The sequence below is a fragment of the Brachyistius frenatus genome, unplaced genomic scaffold, assembly GCF_029030835.1.
Source record: "Brachyistius frenatus isolate BFR_SWC_R1_liver_20210118 unplaced genomic scaffold, ASM2903083v1 Contig_12, whole genome shotgun sequence".
Taxonomy (NCBI): Eukaryota; Metazoa; Chordata; class Actinopteri; family Embiotocidae; genus Brachyistius; species Brachyistius frenatus.
In genome coordinates this window covers 46,364-65,046 of record NW_027210611.1, presented here as the reverse complement: position 1 = coordinate 65,046, position 18,683 = coordinate 46,364, and the positions used below count along the sequence as shown (strand labels likewise).

The 18,683-nt window shown below is 43.4% G+C and overlaps 2 protein-coding genes across 2 annotated transcripts in view; one reads left to right on the top strand and one right to left on the bottom strand.

Annotated features, from left to right (window-relative positions):
* Positions 1–12,801, top strand: part of LOC138617215 (chloride channel protein 2-like) — a 41,499-nt gene extending 28,698 nt beyond the window's left edge. The window contains 13 exon segments of the mRNA XM_069691984.1: positions 2,110–2,265; positions 2,679–2,748; positions 2,844–2,954; positions 3,404–3,617; positions 3,795–3,928; positions 4,601–4,845; positions 5,327–5,438; positions 5,561–5,607; positions 7,378–7,446; positions 8,034–8,072; positions 8,159–8,263; positions 9,302–9,388; positions 9,498–12,801. Coding sequence (XP_069548085.1) covers positions 2,110–2,265; positions 2,679–2,748; positions 2,844–2,954; positions 3,404–3,617; positions 3,795–3,928; positions 4,601–4,845; positions 5,327–5,438; positions 5,561–5,607; positions 7,378–7,446; positions 8,034–8,072; positions 8,159–8,263; positions 9,302–9,388; positions 9,498–10,013 — 1,905 coding nt within the window. The 3' untranslated portion in view covers positions 10,014–12,801.
* Positions 12,802–12,856: 55 nt separating this feature from the next.
* fam131aa (family with sequence similarity 131 member Aa) lies at positions 12,857–18,455 on the bottom strand. The gene is made up of 5 exons (XM_069691994.1): positions 18,175–18,455; positions 15,578–15,689; positions 15,305–15,487; positions 13,992–14,129; positions 12,857–13,842 (listed from the first exon to the last, which is right to left on the bottom strand). Exons 2-5 carry the CDS (start codon positions 15,666–15,668, stop codon positions 13,295–13,297), a joined length of 960 nt encoding a protein of 319 aa, XP_069548095.1. The 5' UTR covers positions 15,669–15,689; positions 18,175–18,455; the 3' UTR covers positions 12,857–13,294.
* Positions 18,456–18,683: the final 228 nt, after the last annotated feature.

Sequence of the window (18,683 nt, the reverse complement as noted above, 5' to 3'; positions counted from 1 at the left end):
GCGTTTCCTCGTACAGCTGATGAATATTTTCATTAGACCTTCTGCTTATGCTTCTATATTGAGTTGTGAATAGTAAATATAAGAACAACCAAAAAAAGGTAAGGTTCTGGTTCTTGAGAAATTGATGCAGACACCACAAAATGAAATGTAGTTTAGGTGCAAAGTACATTAGTTTTTGTGCCAGTGTTGCTGGTGCAGCTGTCACATTGCAGAATCATTCTGCATAACAAGCAGTTTAGGTTCATTTTGAGCCTTTCACATTCTCAAAACAAGAAAAAACATTTGCTAGCGGGTTTATAAAAATGTGTTTTCCAGTGGTGTTTTCAGACAGTGACGCTCGGAAAATTGCTGTAAAACAGAATTATACAGTTTGCTGCAATGGTGTCAAGAAAGTTGCAGTCGTATTCAAAAAAAGATTTGCAACAACTCCATGTTGCATTAGGAGCATCATCCTGATGACCTTTTTTTGGTCATGCTTGCAACGTAGTTCTAGGGATGTCAGTCTGTCAGTCCAACACTTTGGTTCAGACTGAAATATCTCTTTGATTGAATTACCCTAAGTTTTGATCTTACACCATCATAAAGTCAATATTTCAACGTGTCCAATACTTGTTGCCAAGTACTTTGGTCTATGACCAAATAGCTGCAAAAGCTAATTCTAAAGCTAACATTCAAGCCTCCGCTGTACTTTTTGTTCAGTGCTAATTGGAAAGCATCCTATCCTGTTCGCATCCTAACACACTGTAGACTCTTAGTCTTGTTTTCACCTGCTACCTGAACTACTTTTGCGTCCCCTCGCGATAAGTTATGCCTCCTGCTTCATGTGAACAGTTAGTGTGTTGGTTCAGTCCAGTGTAGGGAAAGGCTCTGCAGTTACCACATAAAGGGGAGATGATGTGAAGCTTTACATGATGCATTTATAGCTCATTTAGTATACAGCCACGAGCTCCGAGCACAGCTGCAGCTGCTCTGCTTGGCTTTGAAGCTGTGGCTGAATATAGTGACTGCTCCCACCTGAATTTGTGTTTAAAGCTATGGCACCATGTGTTTAGCTGGATTGGAAGTGCTCTTCACTGCTCCTATTAGCATTAGGACACAGGATTGGAACCTGCTGTGCTTCTATCAGATATGACAGATGTGTTCAGGGATACTGTGGTCTCACTACCACCATCAGCCCACACAAGCTGCAGCGCACACTCTCAACCGCCGCATGTAGTTAATGTTACACCCATCCATACACATTATCGACTAATTTGTCACAGCAAGAGTCAGAACAACCGAAGAACAGCTATTGCTGCAGCTATAATCTCAGTTATAGTCTGTCTCAATCAGCCTCCGCAGCAGTCGACAAGAAAGTTGGGTGAATTATCTTTTTATCTATCAGAGCTGCAGTGATTTATGCTGAGTAACACAGCTGAGGGTGCTCCCACCGTGGCTACAACCAGTGTGATCCACTACATAATACATGATATTATATTCTAAAACAGCTCAACCTTTTTCTATGAATCAGAGGCAATACAACATTATTAAGATTCCCACTGCGTCAGTTAAGATTTACAGAAATGGAATCTTTGCAAATTAAATCAAATTCAATATGCTTTATTTGATCAGGATACTTCAGTCAGTGTCACTACTGCTGTCAAGGGAGTCCTGAGTAAATACATCAAACGCAAACAATAAAACTATTAAAATCCTTATCAAACACAGTCATTCAATAAACTGTTTTCAGATTCCATTTTTAAAGCTTGTCATGTAGTTTGTTCCCATGTAAACATACAGTTCAAATTGTAAGTGTTTGGATATTTCAACAGCTTATGTGTTTCAGTACATTCAATTTGAAATAGAATAATAGATACAACCTCAAAATGCAAGACCTCAGCTTTAATTTGAGTACATTTAGATTTATGTAGAAAGAACTGGGTGGCAGATAAAGATCTTGGCAATGAAATGTTTCTTCTCCATGAGAATTAGATCCCCACGAAGTCGTACGGTAGTTGCTGGCCTTCTGAAACCATTAGGGCCTCCTACACAGGTCTGTCAGACATTAGGGGACCTAAACAAACAAAAGCATTCAGATTCAGATGACCTTTTTCGTGTCGACCTTTCCAGCTGACGCAGCACGAGTCTCTGGTCGCACTGTTCGACAACCGCACGTGGTGCCGTCAGGGTGTGGCGGAGGAGTTCGACTACATCAGCCACCACCATGCCTGGAAACACCCGCAGGTCAACGTCTTCATCACGCTCATCCTCTTCATCATCATGAAGGTAAGGCCTTGCATGCAACGCTGTGCTTTCAAAAATATGAACTTCATTCAAAGTGCAGTAAACAGAAATCAGCCGCAGTTCCCCTCAGTACACAGTTCCAGGCATCTTGAGGAACTTTCCACAGTTCTTCTGTGCATTCTGGGAAGTCTGAGATATTGGTTCTGTGCAGGTCACACAATCTGCTGCAGGACTCCTGAAAATAGTTTTCCTCTGGCTGTAGCCGTGTGTCACTGCAGAAGGAATTTGTGAATGATCAGATGCCTACCTGGTCATATTGCACGATGGATAAGAATCTAAACAGTGCCTGAAATTTCTTTGCACAGCACTATATCTCAATAATATGTACAGAACCTGATAACTTTTTTATGATTTCAAAAATGATTTCTTCTCACCAACACTTTTCTCTGTCTCAGTTTTGGATGTCCGCTGTGGCCACCACCATGCCTGTTCCATGTGGGGCCTTCATGCCAGTTTTTCTTATCGGTGAATAAAATCTACTGTGTTTTCTAATTATTTCCACTGCATTGGTAAAATTCACTTAAATATAACTTCTGACTGAGTCTGTGTGTGACTGACAGGCGCAGCATTCGGCAGACTAGTTGGAGAGATCATGGCAACCATGTTTCCTGATGGCATACATGCTGATGGCAGTGTGTATCCCATAGTTCCTGGCGGTTATGCTGTAGTGGGTGAGTTGACTTAAATAGTTTTTTTTTATATATATATATACTGTACTTTAATCAGGGTTTTATAACAAATTTTCCCGCCAATTCATTTTCCATCTGTACTATATGATTGAAATTGCAGCACGTAAAAGGTTACAGCCGTTTGTATCACTTCATACAAAATTATAGAGAGCGACAGATGAAAATCGATTCCTCTTAAGGTGAATTTTACATTTTCGACCAAAGTAAAGTAGAAAATCTTTGAATGCAGAATTGGCCCAGTTGTGACTCACCGGATGCTAAATATTATGAATGATTGCAGCATCCTGCAGGAATCCTGTTTCGATCGGCTCTCTTGCAGCTGATTAATAGGATACATTTAGTTTTCACATTTAACATTTTATATTTAATAGTCTCATTTTAGATGTTCTCTTGATTGCATCACTGCTTTAATTCACATCCCCTCTCCACAGGTGCTGCAGCGCTGTCCGGAGCAGTTACCCACACTGTGTCCACAGCCGTCATAGTGTTTGAGCTGACCGGTCAGATCTCCCACATCTTGCCTGTGATGATCGCAGTCATCCTGGCCAACGCCGTGGCCCAGTCGCTCCAACCCTCGCTGTACGACTCCATCATTCGCATCAAGAAACTTCCTTATCTGCCCGAGTTGGGGATGGGGCATCACGAGTGAGTCTGGGATCCACTTTGCTCTTTTCAAGCGCCTCTGGTCCCTCATTTGTTTTTCATTTTCCTCCTCTTATTCTCTCCCCTGTCTTGCCTTTTATTTTCTTCCCCCTTGTTTCCACATCCCTATGCCCCCCTTCTTCTGGTTACTTAACCACTTTCTTCTCCGCTATGTTTTAGAAAGTATAATATCCGTGTGGAGGACATCATGGTCAGAGATGTGCGCTTCATCACGCTTAACTCTACCTATCGGGACCTGCAAGAGATGCTGCTGACCGGTCAGCTCAAAACACTGGCCCTGGTTGAATCCAGAGGTATGTGTGTACACTGTATTTGAATAAGGCTTTTGTTTATTATTTGAGTTTGGCCTATTGACAGTAGTTCTTCAGCATATATTTACATGTTCTCTCAAGTTTGTGCCAACATTTTGGGGAAGCTCTGACAGCGCCCGTGTGCATAAAGCCAGATTCATAAAGAAACAATTTGGTGTGGAAGAACTTGACTGGAATATTAGAGAGCCATAACCTGATGTAAACTCTGTCCAACACTTATGGGATGCACTGTTCTCTAATGTTCCTGAATGGGAGCCTGAAACCAGAACAATGAAGGCTATTGTGACATCATGCTTATGCCAATGATATTGAAATTTGATTTTCAACAATCAAATATCATGTAGTTTTTGTCCACATACTTTTGGCCATGTTAAATACTTTTCATTACATTTTAAAATGTACCAATTAGGTTCAACTTATGTCAGAGTGCTCCCTTAATATTTCAAGGTGTCAGATGGAAAGATATTTTTTTGAAGAAAAACATGTTTAGATAGTTTTGTTAGCTGTACAAAAACTCATATTAACACTACAAGAGCAGTGAACAATTTAAGACAGTGCCCACCTCTACATGTAAGTCTTGTTAAAATATACATTTATGCGGTTTTCACAATCTCCTGACTTTGACTTTTTTCTTTTATTTCCCTCCTTTCTCAGAGTCCATGATCCTGCTGGGCTCCATTGAGCGGCTGCAGCTCCAGTCTCTGTTCTCTCTTCAACTGAGCCGCCAGCGGAGGCTCGAGTACCTCTGCGAGCTGGCCCAGGACAACGGCACCCACGATCACCTGCCCAGTCTGACCACTGACAGCACCCCCAGCTCACCCTGCACCCACACCCACCTCAACGCCTCAACCAACACCAGCGCTCGCCAAGCGGTTCGCTTCCTGGTGAGCACCCAACAGGTGTGAGGCGTCCGGGGGCGCCAGGGTTGGGCTGGGGCCAAGTCTGGCTTGGGTTGGGTTGTAGCAGTAGACTAAAAGTGCATCAGGCACAGCATGTGTGAAGCATGTAGCATTAGGTAAAGGCACAGATGGAGTTTTTGGACCGCTGTTGTGGTAAGTGCACTAATTGGACAAATGTAATTTCTTTGTACTTTTACATTCACACATGTCTTTTGTGTCTGTGTCGTCTGTGCCATTACCTGTGCTGTCCTGTTTGTTTATGTGCATGTCCTCGTACTCGTCTTGTCTATATGTGCGTGTGCGTGTGTGTGTGTGTGTGTGTGTGTGCGTGTGTGTGTGCGTGTGCGTGTGTGTGTGTGTGTGTGTGTGTGCGTGTGCGTGTGCGTGCGTGTGCGCGTGTGCGTGCGTGTGTGTGTGTGTGTGTGCCCGCATGTGCATGTGCTTGTGTCTGGCTTCCTCTGTTAATATATTTTCCATGTAGATCTCCACAGAGGAGTCTTCCTCCTTCAGCCCAGTGGTTTCCAATGTTCAGCTTCCTCTGAAATCTGCATTGAAAACTGTGTCTGCCATCAGCGACTCAGAGACGCCAAACAGTATGTATTGTACACATCCACAAGAACACACACAGACAGTAGGACACACAGAGAAGCAAAGATGTGGGATAGCAGTAACAAACCAAAATTTAATAAAACCTGTTTTTTATTTTCTCCCTGAGGCTCTCAGACCCTCTCCTGCGCTGACCAAGACAAAGAGCTGATGGAGGTGAGCGCAAGAGCAGAGATTTTCTATGTCTGTGTGAGTGAAAGTGTACAGTAAGGGTGTGACATGCACCATATGGGAGGGTGTGTGTGCTCCCTCTGAGTCCACGCATATACTGTACCGTCCACCTCGTCGTCCTCCTGCTGCTGACAGGCAGGATCCACCCACGGCCAGCAGGGCTTTCCTGTGTGATCTCATGCTGCGGTCGGAGCTTTTTGTCTTAAAACTTCTGTGAGTCATTGCACCCTCTCTGTGCAGCACATTCACTGCCAGTCAAATGCTTTTAAACATCCCACAGTTGAGCTTCTTTTTCTTACATTTTAAGCAGTGATGGTGTCATGCGGTGCGGTAAAAACTGGTTTTAGCTATCTTTAAAACCTTCAGCATCGCTTGATGCACCGCAGGGTCAGTCAGTATAAACACACGCTGCGCATTCAAACGTTGTTCAAACACAAAATTTGTTCAAAAGACTCTTGTGGAGATTAAAGAGGCTAAATCTGTCAGGCTTAGTTTATGGGAAAATGTGTGTAAAATAAAGCAAAAGACATCGAGAAAGTTTTAGTTTTGTAAAACAGTGCAGCTATAAAAAGCACAAAGTCTTGGTTTGGAATATTTCCATCAGTATATACATCATAGCACAAGATAAAGGTTAGGTGGTGAATTGAATATCTCTGTGTTTTGGATTGTTTTTTGGGCAAAGTTGAAGATGTCCTTTTTTCTATTTTACATTTTAAAGAATAAATGATTAATTGCTCGATCAAAACAATTATCAGTTTAATCAATAAAGAAAGTATTTGTTAGCCCTGCCCTAATAAACCTTTTTCATGGCAGACTTTTTGACTTGTCATTGTAGTGTAGCGTCCCAGTAAGTTATGACAGTGAAGCAGCGTGCACGAAAGTAGACATCATTAATTCACCCGTGTTTCTCTTCACTGACAAGTCTAAATGTCTGCAGTGAAAAAGATCTGTTGCTACAAACTGGTAATAGCCTTGGGGGAAAATGTCTGACGAAGCAGCCAAGAACACAAACTGTGTTTTTTTGCACACATTTTTCTCATTCAGGCTTCTGTTGTGGAAATGAACTACCAGAATTTGTTGTCACGGTCAAAAACCCAGCGAGTCTTTTGTGTCCTCTGAGCTCAGGTGTTTGTAATATCATTAACGGTCACTCTGTTTGGATATGTTTAAGTGTTAAGTCCAAGGTCAAAGTGAACTTTATATTAAGAATATAATATTTAGTAACAGTGGAGCTCAGCTGTCTTGTGAAATCAGAGTGTTTTTGTTGACATCAGACTGCTTTTGTTCCCCGAATGAATCTGATTCGTACACTTTTCACAAAGCAGGAATTTTGACTTGTTGTAGCAGAAAAAGGTGATTCAGCTGTGTGTGTGTGTGTGTGTGTGTGTGTGTGTGTGTGTGTGTGTGTGTGTGTGTGTGTGTGTGTGTGTGTGTGTGTGTGTGTGTGTGTGTGTGTGTGTGTGTGTGTGTCAGCTGTTAAAAGGCACCAAGTACTTAGTAAAAATACTAGAATATAAGATGTTCAAGCCCCTTTTCGTGGCAGTGGATCTGTCATCCAGTTTGTGCTCTCACCTTTATCTGTGGAGTAGTAATTATACCCTTCCAGCAACATTGTGCTCTCATCATGGAGATTTCTCGCAGTCGAGGTCAAACTGGGATCCAATGTTGTAGTTGTTAAGGAGGTCAAACTGTCCACTTTCACTGATGCTGTGTTAATGTTGTGCTGTGTTGATGCCTTCTCTCCTCGTCTGGAAGAGCCCGGCTGGGCCGGCTCCTCCTGAAAAAAGAAAGCCTCAGCCCAAACGAGTGAGGATCTCCATGGCGGTAAGATTGTCTGCTGCCTAGAGACTGTTGCTTAGTAACTGTTGCCTTGCAACACGCAAGTAGTGAGTGCTGGATCAAAATATTTGTGTGTGTGTGTGTGTGTGTGTGTGTGTGTGTGTGTGTGTGTGTGTGTGTGTGTGTGTGTGTGTGTGTGTGTGTGTGTGTGTGTGTGAGAGAGAGAGAGAGAGAGAGAGGTGGGCAGGTTTAGATGTTGTTTAAACATTCGTGTTTAATGTTTAATCAGCTTTCACTCTAAACTGCTGTTCATGCTTCTCGTACATGTGATTGTGTGAGACTTTTTTATTTTAAGGTGGTCTATTCTTTAATTATTTTTTTTTGGTGTTGTAAGAACAGTTTTTTTGGGTCCCAGCTGCACTGTGTGACCACTCAATCAAGCTCCTTTCAAACTGCAGTAGATTTAAGAAATTAAGGTTTTATTGGTTTACAGTTTTCTGTTTCACATACTACACCTACACAAACAAGTAACCCCAGCAGATGGGCCCCTGTGTGATGTGTACACAGTCTTACTTTGCACAAAGCTTTGTGTATTATAGGAACAATGACTAACTTAATTATTTTCTTGTCAGGACGCAACTGAAGTGGAAGATTATATGACCCCCTCAGAGGTGAGACTGACACCAACAGAAGATATTCTTTTTTTGTTTTATGGTTCAGAGTTTATACGTTCTTGTGTCCTTTTCCTTCACTGCAGATAGCAGAGTGGGAGGAGCAGCAGCTCGATGAGCCAGTGGATTTCAAGAACTGCAAGATTGATCCCGCCCCCTTCCAGCTGGTGGAGCAAACTTCTCTGCACAAGGTACAATATCAGCAAGAAGCCATTAACATGCTCTGAAATGAAACTGAGCTTCTCCTTGTTGTAAAATATAATAATCTGTGAATGAATGTGTGGACCAAACGACAGGTCAGATTCTGAACTGTCGCTGTGTTCCTTTTGAACAAACGTCATGATATCAACTCATATTTATTTTATTTATATAGTGCCAGATTACAACACAAGTTATCTCAAGGTACTTCACATACTGAAGTCCTTATAACATTAAAGAGAGGAATCAAAGAATTCAACGATTCCTACATGATCTACAGCTGGAAGGGAAAAAAAAAAAAAACAGGAAGAAAACTTCTGAGAGAACCGGACTCACTGGTCGGCGGCCATCTGCCTCGACTGGTTGGGGTGAAGGGAGAGCCGAGGGAGAAAAGAACAGCAGAGAGATTCATGAGACAGTAAACTGGTGGTCGGTCCACTGACCAGAAACTTGCAGCTCCAGGGATACCAGCAAAAAAACAAACTAGGAGAGAAATCGGTAGTTCAACTCAACAGATGTGGGACATTTGCTCCACTTACTTTGTGTGCTGCCTGGTTCATACTGCAAGCACTGGAACTGGAACGTTTTTGTCTTCTCTCGCTTCATTTGACTGCTTTAACATGTTCTGCTATATAGGAGTTGTAAACTTAACTGTAAACAGCAGCAAAGGAATGAAGAGGTCGTGAGCATGATACCAAATCAATCACAACCCCTGCCACCAAACACTCAGCCTGTTCTGCCTGGAAACTGTAATTGATTATTTGGTTATTAGGAGAAACGGTGACGTCCGTGGCTGCCTGGAAACTCTTCTGTGATCACCTGCGTACGTCACACAGGTCATCGAATATGTCAGTCCGAGCTTAAGACTCTAGGACCGCCTCGTCTGACACAGTGACCATCCTTAAAGGCAAAAATATGATCCAGTCTGATCCCAGTGTTTCAGTTTACATAACTCAGATTCACAATGCTAATGAACCCCCTGTGAGTCTGTATCCAGGCCATGACCCATCTCTCCTCCTCTACCTCCACAGACTCATACTATCTTCTCTCTGCTGGGTCTGGATCACGCCTATGTGACCAGCATGGGACGGCTGGGTGGAGTGGTCTCTCTCAAAGAGGTGAGCACGTCTTTCCTCTGAGTCGTTGAAGTCATGTCTCTTTCTCAACCTCTTTTTTGTTTTGTTTTTTACTCCCACCTGTCTGTCTTTTTGTCCCGCTTCTCTGCAGCTGCGTAAGGCCATCGAGGGGTCAGTGACCGCGACCGGAGTGAAAGTGCGCCCTCCCCTGGCCAGTTTCCGTGATAGTGGGAACAGCACAACTGTATCTGAGGTAACAGAGCTACACAAGCTCTGCATCCGCCACAGAGGGCTCTCGTTGCCACGGGAACCCAATCTTCCAGACGTGGAGGACCAGCCAGATCTCCCGTACAAAGAGATCCCCGTAAATTTTTCGGACCAAACCAATTTGCAGTTTGAAACCAGCCCTGGCGACGCCACAAACCAGTCATCGGAGCTGGTGCTGCAGGAAAGCCCCTCATTCGCTGAGGACCAATCGGAGTTTACTTTTGACTGCAGCCCCTCCCATACTGAGGAATCAGAGCTGGCCTGTGACTATGACCCCCCTAGCCAAACGCCTGAGCCAGACGAAATGGAGCAAGAGGAGGGGAGTCCATCTCTGAACAAGGACCAGTCAGAACCTGAGGTTGAGGGTAGCAGCACCCACACTGAGGATCAATCAGAATGATTAGATCCATGTTGTCGCCTCATGAATGTTGACGTTTCTTACATTTGTAGAGGTCACACTCGCCTCCAAGTCCAGCCTAGATGCCTGTGTTTCTAACGTTGTGGTGTGAGAGCGAGTGAGAGTGTGCATGAGAAAAGGTCCGTTGGAAGGATGACGCTGGTTTTATTTTAGATCTTGTTTTATCAGCAACAAATCCCCTGAAAAGACCAAAGTCAACAACACTTTCTGACTCTGTCTGTGGCTTTTTTTTTTTTATTCCTGTCACAATAGACACTCAGTAAATATTTATCATCAAAAAATGTTCATATGTTTGAGGCAGTGTCACAGCATTTGTGAGGAATAAAAGGTATATACAACTTTTTGTTTCTCACATATGCAGCTTAGAAGACTGCAGGTTTGGAAATGTAAAAACTTAGAAGGAGTGAGGTTGAAGCTCCTCATCTTTGCTCGAGGCTGCATTAGCCTCTACTAGTGTAAAACACCCGAATCTCTCACTGAACTGTTGTTGGCCAAGTTGCATCGTGAGTAACGTAGGCAACAGGTTTTTAACGGTGAAGAAGAATGAAAAAGATGATATGTCCGGTTCTGCTCTATCACTTTTGACCATTTTTTTGTATTTTATGTAAATTTGTGAGTCAAACAGTGTTGCAGAGGTGTAATTCTTAACTATTGGAGAACTCTGTTTTGGAGGTTTCGATCAGATCACATTATGTTCATCAGCAGGTAAAGTTCAAAGTTTCCCCTGTAGATAGTTGTTAATAAAATCTCCACTTGAATGAACACCTTTTTAAAATCAAAGATGGCTGAAAAGTGGAGTGGAAACTGTAGTTGTTGTCTTTTGTCAAAATAGCTGCTTAAAAAATAAGTGACGGGTAACTTCCTAAAACAGATGAACACTGTAGTTTGTAGCAAACAAGAATAAATAGCACATTTGTTTGGGACTATTTTCTGCTGAACATTAATAAATAAAATTCTCCCTCTTATGTGTATTATATAACCAGAACTTTGTGGGATATTATTGCTCATATTGATAAAGGAACATGTCACCCAGTGCAACAGTGGGGAGTACTGTAAGTTCCTAAGGCTGCACATTTTGAAGAATACTTGTTGCTTAAGATATAGGATTTGATTCAAAAACAAACTGCACTGCTAGTGTTTATCATAATGGAGGAACATATGAATCAGGGAATAGTAATGACGATGTCTATTATTACTATTACTATTAAAACTAGGCTCAGGCTTCAGCTACCAAGACAGCACTAGTCTGGTTGTTTCATGGGATTTGTTGGCAAAAAGAACATGCAGAACATCACCAGCTTTATCTTTTGTGTGTGTGTGTGCGGGTACGGGTGCGAGAGAGAGAGAGAAAGAGAGATTCTCCTTGCCATGATCAAATCTGGTTCAGACTCTGAAATTTACTTTGAGTCTTCACACCATAAGATAACATCCTGTAAACATGACGCCAAACAAAACATTTCTGGGACAGAAAAGACAGTGAAAAATAAACAGAGCAAATAATAAAGAAAGCACAGATGAACAAATAAGTTATTCTAATGAGCACATGATGGTATGAATTTAAACTACCTACTCACTAGCACTGCACTTATCCATCAGAGGGCCAGAGTTATTGGCTCATAATATTAATTGGTGTTGGTTTATGTGTCGGCTAAAATGCAATAAATTACCATAAATAATGCAGTAGAGGTGAGGTTCAGACCACATTATTTACAACCCTCTGCCATCTTGTGTTACTGCCTCATAATCAGTAGTTTTCTTTATTTTATTACCAAATATTGTTTTCCATATCTGCCCCCAAAAATCAGTTGGGATCTATTCACACGACGACACTAAAGGCAGCTTCCAAAGGTCCACCAAGCTTAGTACAGGGCTCTAAATTCCAGTGAAGCACATTGTAATTAGTAGTAGATCGTCAGTCTTGAGCTGCTTCTACACCTTCCTCTATGTTAACTCAGTGTTTCTAGCATGATAAAGAAACAACATTGGAGCGCCGAGTTACAGGAAGATACTGGCTGTTGTACAGAGCACACACACAGACACAAACACACACACACACACACACACACACACACACACACACACACACACAGACACAAACACACACACACACACTTAGACGCACCCATGTACTGTCTGCGGCCTGTAGATATTTCCACCACAATATGTTACACGTATCTGTATGGCAGAGTACTTTTTAATCTAGCCTGACCTCCAATGCAACGTTTGAGAAATGTAACTAGTGTATGAAGAACCCGTTGAGTCCAAAGTCTGTTGTAGAGCAAAAGTGTGCGTGTGAGTCCTTGTTACGACCTTCAAATGGATTAGCTTCATGCAATGATTTTGAGCCATACTCCAATCTTCTGTGATGTTCTCACCGACACTTTTTTTGTCTGGGTAAAACATACGTGCAACGGATTTACGAACGTCTTTTGTTTGCATATAGAATGTGAAGTAGTGCTCGCCATATAAGATAATGTTTAAGGAATTAAATGTAGAGAGTGTATAAGCTACTTTGCAGCGTATCTAGTTAAGCAATAAGTCTGTAGTATCTCCCTTTATATGGCACTGGCCTGTATATGCTTTGTACATATGAAAATACACGGATGAGAGTTACGCATATGCTACTGTACATAGGAGAATTATGCATTTGAAATCAACAGCCATTGTTATTTTTCAGAGGACATGAAATTGTTTTTGTACATGAGTGAATGATTAAATTTAAAGAAAAACACCTTTAAAAGTTAGAGAAGAAATTGTGCTTCCTCCTTTTTGTGTGTTTAGTTTGTGTTTGTGGAGTAAAAAAACAACAACAACCATGAATCTTCTTTAAAAAAAAAAAAACATATTTATATATGCAGGACATTCAGGTTTTAATATCAAACATAGCCCAACCCACATGACACAGCATGACCCCAAGAAAACAACACTACAAAGTATCCATAGAAAACCAATAGCAACACACGACTCCTCACAAAAATGTACAAAACTCAGTTGAAACAACAGCTTTACATTCTGGTTGAACTCACCAACATGTATACTGTTTACAATAGTGAGAAACGGTGGAGTGAGGTCGGTGTATGAAAGGCCCGGAGGATGAGAGACAGAAGGAAGAGAGCGGAGGAGAGAATGATCAGAGGATGAAGAGGAGGAAAAGGAGGAGGAGGAGGAGGAGGAGAGAGGTGGACAGTGTAAGCAGAATAGATTATCTCATATCCAGAATCAACACGGACTCAAAGAGACATAAAGATGGACAACACATCACATCAAATACTCTCTCTCTCCTCCTTCTTCTCTTCTACTTCTTCTCTCTCCTCTTCCTCATCGAATGACGCCACTCCAGAGGACGCCCGGTCGGAGAAGAAGCTCCTCGGGCTGCAGTGCCAGACCCGAACCTCGTGGAACACGCTTCCGTCCTCGTCCTCGTCCTCCTCATCCTCATCCTCCTCGCCGGGCGACTCGGAGTGAGAGGTGGAGTAGCAGGAGTCGAACCTGCTGCTCCGGCTTCGAGGCCTCCACTCCAGCTTGTTGTGGATGCAGAAATCGCTGCGCTGCTCCTGCAAAGGAGCCAGCTGCTCCTCGAGACCATCCAGCCTCTCCTCCTCTTCCTCCAGGAAGGGACTCATGCAGTCGCTGGGTAAAGTAGGTGAGGTGGTCTGGGATGAATGTGGGTCACTGTGAGTCGCAGGCCTACCACAGAGCAGGCTGCTGCTGCTGCTGCTGGAGCCTAGGGGACTGTCGGAGGGCGGCCCCTCACCGCCGTCCACCTCAGGCTGGCGAGGCCCTCCACTGGTAGGATTGGCTGTGGCGGTGTCTGAAGGAGGAGCAGAGAATCAGAACACCTGGAGACAGACGGATTAGTGGAGGAAGGGGATGGAAAAGATGAGGCGCTTCGTTAGTGATGATGAAGAAATGAAAACGATAATGAGATGAAATGAGCCGAATGGTGGCGACGAATGATACCTGAGCTCTGGCTGGAGAAGGTGTGAATCTGTCTGTTGCTATGGGAGTCTTCGTCATTGGAATCTTCCTCATCGTCATCGTCCATAGACGCCCAGGCACGCAGTTTAGCCTCAGCGATGGCAAACTGCTCAGCCACTCCTGGCAGGAACACAGACCCGATAAATGAATGCAGTGGGTTCCTGCTCATGACACCTTAAAAAAAAAAAGAAATGGCTGCACGTGGCTGCCTATGGGCAGTTCAACCGAATAATTATGTTTTTAATATGATTTGGGGAAAATGTATCATCCATCTTTTTTATGTTCTGCAAATAATCTCTTAATGCCTCAGATTGGATGGAAATCAGTGAGAGTGTCACCAGTTTATCTGATTGAGCTGGTGTCTTTGGCAATATGATACAAGTATCGAGTAATACTGATACCTCCTCTTTTTTTATTAATTTATTTCCACATCCCTCCATGACCGTGTGACATTGTCTTACCCCACATTTTTCTGACTGAGTCTGCCAGGAAGGGCCTCATAATTTGCTGATTATTTTCTCAACACATCACAGTTTGACATCATAGTTTCTTAAAAGGTTTTCAAGGTTCCACCTTTGAAATTGCTCATTTTGTCCAAAACAGAAAACAATATTCAGTTTACAATGTCATCAAGTAAAGACAAGCTGAAAATACTCACATTTAGGAAACTGGTATCAGGAAATGTTTTGTGCTTTTACTTTAAAAGTGACAAAAACAATTAATCCATTAAAATAATTAAAATGATTTACCATAAATCAACTAACAGCTTCAGGTCAAAGGCTTTTTAAAAACGGTCACAGCAAGAAAGCTCTTTGTTGTTTTGATCAGTGTGTGGAGGAGGAAGACTTAATAATGTGCGTGCTCACTGTGTACCCTACTTCCTCCCTCTCATTCTCTCTCTTGATCAAACCACACCGATGTGACCGCCGCCAGAGAGGATGAGTCACAGCAGAAACAACAGGAGCTGCTGTGCCATTGGTGGGCAGTGGAGTGTTTTGGGAGAATGTCTAATAGGCCACCATCTGCTGCCAAGACAAGCTGCCACCCAAGAGACTGCGCGGTGGGCTCGGCCCACCGCTGACCTGCAGGGGTTTTAGGGGATTAGGTGTGTGACAGACGGTGGGAGCCGGCCAGGAGATGATGTGTTGTTAAACCAAGCTAAGTAAGAGGATGCACATACCCACACACAAGCGACGAACAAAAAAAAAGCAGCTGGTTACACTGCAGTTGTGTCCTGCGCAGCATTTTAAACTGTAGAAACTCGATACTAAGGGACAGTAAAGGTCACAGAATACCTGCAGCAAAGCGGGCCTCCTTCTCCCCTTCAGTCAGGTGGCAGTAGGAGCTGAACTGGGAGTGGGCCGCCGGTGGAAGACCTGCAGGTTTAGGCCAACCCTTCCACTCTATGAGGTGGGCGACCCGGCCCTGAGCCAGAGAGGTGGGCTTCGTCACATGGTCCCTCACAGCCTGAGAGATACCTGGACACGCAGCAGTGGAGGTCAGAGTGAGACACATTAGAGGTCATTTAATCACATGGTGTAAACACAAACAATTAATAAGGTCCTCACCGTTTAAGGAGGATCTGGCAAGCGCTGCAAACTCATGGATACCGACACTTTTCCGTGAGTCTGCTGGAGATTTTCCTGACTTTGGAATCATTTCACTCTCCTCAAATTTCACCTGCGAGAAAGATTAGATTTCAGCAATACTGGCCAATGCACAAAAACACACTCTGCTCTGTCTGCATTTATGTCATATCCTGTCAGCTTGTCCCTAAAACAGTAAATAATTACATGAGAGACAATCCAACAGCATCAAAACACTTACAAATCACAGGGAAAAACCCACAGCTTCATGTCAAAATAAATGCTTCATCCAAAGTAAACATTTTAAAAGTTCTCCTACCTCCTCCTCTCTTTGTCTCTCAATTCTCTCTCTACTCCTGGACCTCAGCTTCATTGTGGACATGCAGAGATGGTGTTGCAGCACAGCAAACCAACACACAACTAAAACTCACAGCGTGGGTTTAGTGTTTTAAACCACCAGGCAGACAAGCAAACAGCTATGCCCTAATTTTGCCTCACAGATGCTAAAGCCATGGTAAGCCAGCGGAACCGGTTAGAATGGTCAGGTTGGAGGGAGGTGGTGACAAGTCTCCGTACAGCCAGACAAACATATGGCAGGTGACCAGCTTGGGTAAGCAGCTCCAGCCAGGCCTGCTCACCACAAAGCTGCTGATTAAAAGTGATAGTGCTACCTAAATAACCCCTTATCCAAAACAAACACACATGGCTGCACTGAGCAGACACAACGGGTCAGCTCAGTCAGTGTCTGTAGCAAAAGAGAGATTTGGAGTAGGTCTAGTTTCTTTTAGGACTTTTAACAAGCAGGAAAAATTTGGCCTGAACACAACTGTGAGCAAGTGCATGACTTGACAGATAGTCTTAAGCAGATTGGCTCACAAAGCAGCTAAGAAAGAAGAGTCTCCTGACAGCACTTAAAGGCTTACGTTAAAGTCAAACATGCCAGTGTATGTGTGTCAGAGGCAAACAGGCAGGTAGGGGAGTCTGGGAGGAAGCGATATGAAGGAACACACAGCTCTCCTACAGCACAGGTGACATCCAGCGCTCCTCAGAGGAGTGAGACGTCACTCGTGCTGAACGCCGATAAACACATGTTCAGCATGTCGAGCTCTGAACGGCCCCCTCCGGAGGTTCAGACGTACAGATTTCAGCACTGCGGACAGCTCCGCTCTGCAATCACGTAGACACAGTAAGCCACAATCTGCTTTTACTGTAACCCAAATAACAACTGCAGCCACTGCACCCAATGTAGATTACATGAGGTCACGTGAAAATTAGCAACATCTGCACTGTATTCTAGTGGTTTCTCTCACAGCCATTGAAGATGAAGGACCATCACTTGTCCCACGTTGCATGTTGATTGTTTTACTTTTTAATTAATTTCTAGGAAATTGACAGAAAACTGCAAAGAAACGGACAAAAATTAACAGAAACATGTTGAAAAACATTTTGTTTTTCTTCTTTTCTATCCCATTAATCATGTGCCTGCCTCAGATTTATGTTATGACCCACTGGAGGGTTTGCAGGCCCCAGGTTTCGCGATATAATACTGCTATATAATATATGTAGGTCACATCTCTGTCAATTTGGTTTACACTTTGTGGGCTTTATTCATCATCGGTAGATGCAATTATCTGTTTCAAAATATCGGTCAGTTGACAGGTCAACAAAAGAAATTGTAATAATTTTGATTAGTGATTCAGTTATTTAATAAGTAACACCACCAATAATCACTGGTTCAAACATATCTAATATGAGGATTGTCTGTGTTATTAAATATCTTCTGGGTTTTTGGCTGTTATAACATAGAATTTAGAGACATCGTTTTCACTCTTTTTCTTCTTTTTTTTTTTAACAGGTGCACGCACCACCTGCACCTGATTTGGCCCCTCTGGAGATGTTAATTGCGTGATGTTGCTTTTAAAAACTCACACTTTAAATATGCTGAATGTCACCTCTCTTATTTGCATCTGACAAACGGCGCTGATCAACATTCATCCTAATAACCACCACACTGCGTTTGTTGCTTCAGGTCCTTTTCCACGAGGTGTTTGGATTATTTTGTCCCCTCCCCGCAGATACAGACAAGTGTGTGACTTCTTGACATTAAAATCACTATAAACATATGGGGTGACATCCTCTGACACCTCCAAAAACAAATTGTGAATTATAGGGCCAACAAGTGGGATCGAGTTAAACCAGTTTGCCCGCATGCGGCCAAACATCTCCAGCTCCGTGTGGATGGAGGAAGCTGCAGTGCTGAGATGTGATGAGGTTTTTTTTTTTTTTTTTTTTTCTGGAAATGGTGCATTCAAGCAACAGAAGCGACACGCTGGAGCCTGAATAACACATCACCCCGCCATCGACGAGCGCAAGTGTATGCTGCAATTATGGGGGAAATAACGCACGAGACTCGAGGCTTCAGCAGCGGATCCCCTGGAAACATCTGAAATCCCCATCTGCATACCAATAGCTCCATGCCCGCATCACATAAACACCGAGAGCCCCCCGGCCTTTCCGTGCACCCTCACAGCTCCGACGGAGCTCGTGTGGCTGGAATGATTTCCCCTCTCGGTACCTACCTGTAAATCGGACCGTGGCGGCTCATGACAATGCGCTTTAATTATCTCCAATCCGATCAACAGATGACACCGCGCGGTTCGTTCTCCCGCTGCAGGGTCTGCAGTAGAGCATTAACGCCACGCCGACGGCGAAAACATCCTCCTAACACCAGCCTTTGCTACATCTCCGGCACAGACGCACCATTTGTTGCTCGGTATGTGGGTTACATAGGCTGTCCAAATGTCTCCCGATGGCGAGCGTCATCAGCAGCGAGGCGGTGTCATCTCATCTCCTCCCTCCCAGTGCAGCCAAGAAGACACGGGCGACCTGCGGCTCCAGTCCTAGGAAGCACTGCAACAGATTTATTGTCCTTCATTTCCTAAGACACAACCGCAGTCATTTCAGCTCCAGCAGGACGCACGCAGGGTGAAGACATTTGTTGTGAAGCCTGTTGTCAACAAAACGCTGATAAGACACAGAAATAAAAAAAAATAATAAAAAAAATGTAATGAAAAGACTGCTGTTGTGT

What these genes read in the sequence shown, in the direction of transcription:
- fam131aa (XM_069691994.1), bottom strand. Translation starts at nt 15,668, where the DNA reads ATGATTCCAAAGTCAGGAAAATCTCCAGCAGACTCACGGAAAAGTGTC. An exon ending in TGCCAGATCCTCCTTAAACG is followed by an intron (nt 15,488 to 15,577) that starts GTGAGGACCTTA and finishes CTGCGTGTCCAG; the next exon opens with GTATCTCTCAGGCTGTGAGG. An exon ending in CTTCTCCAGCCAGAGCTCAG is followed by an intron (nt 13,843 to 13,991) that starts GTATCATTCGTC and finishes CTCCTCCTTCAG; the next exon opens with ACACCGCCACAGCCAATCCT.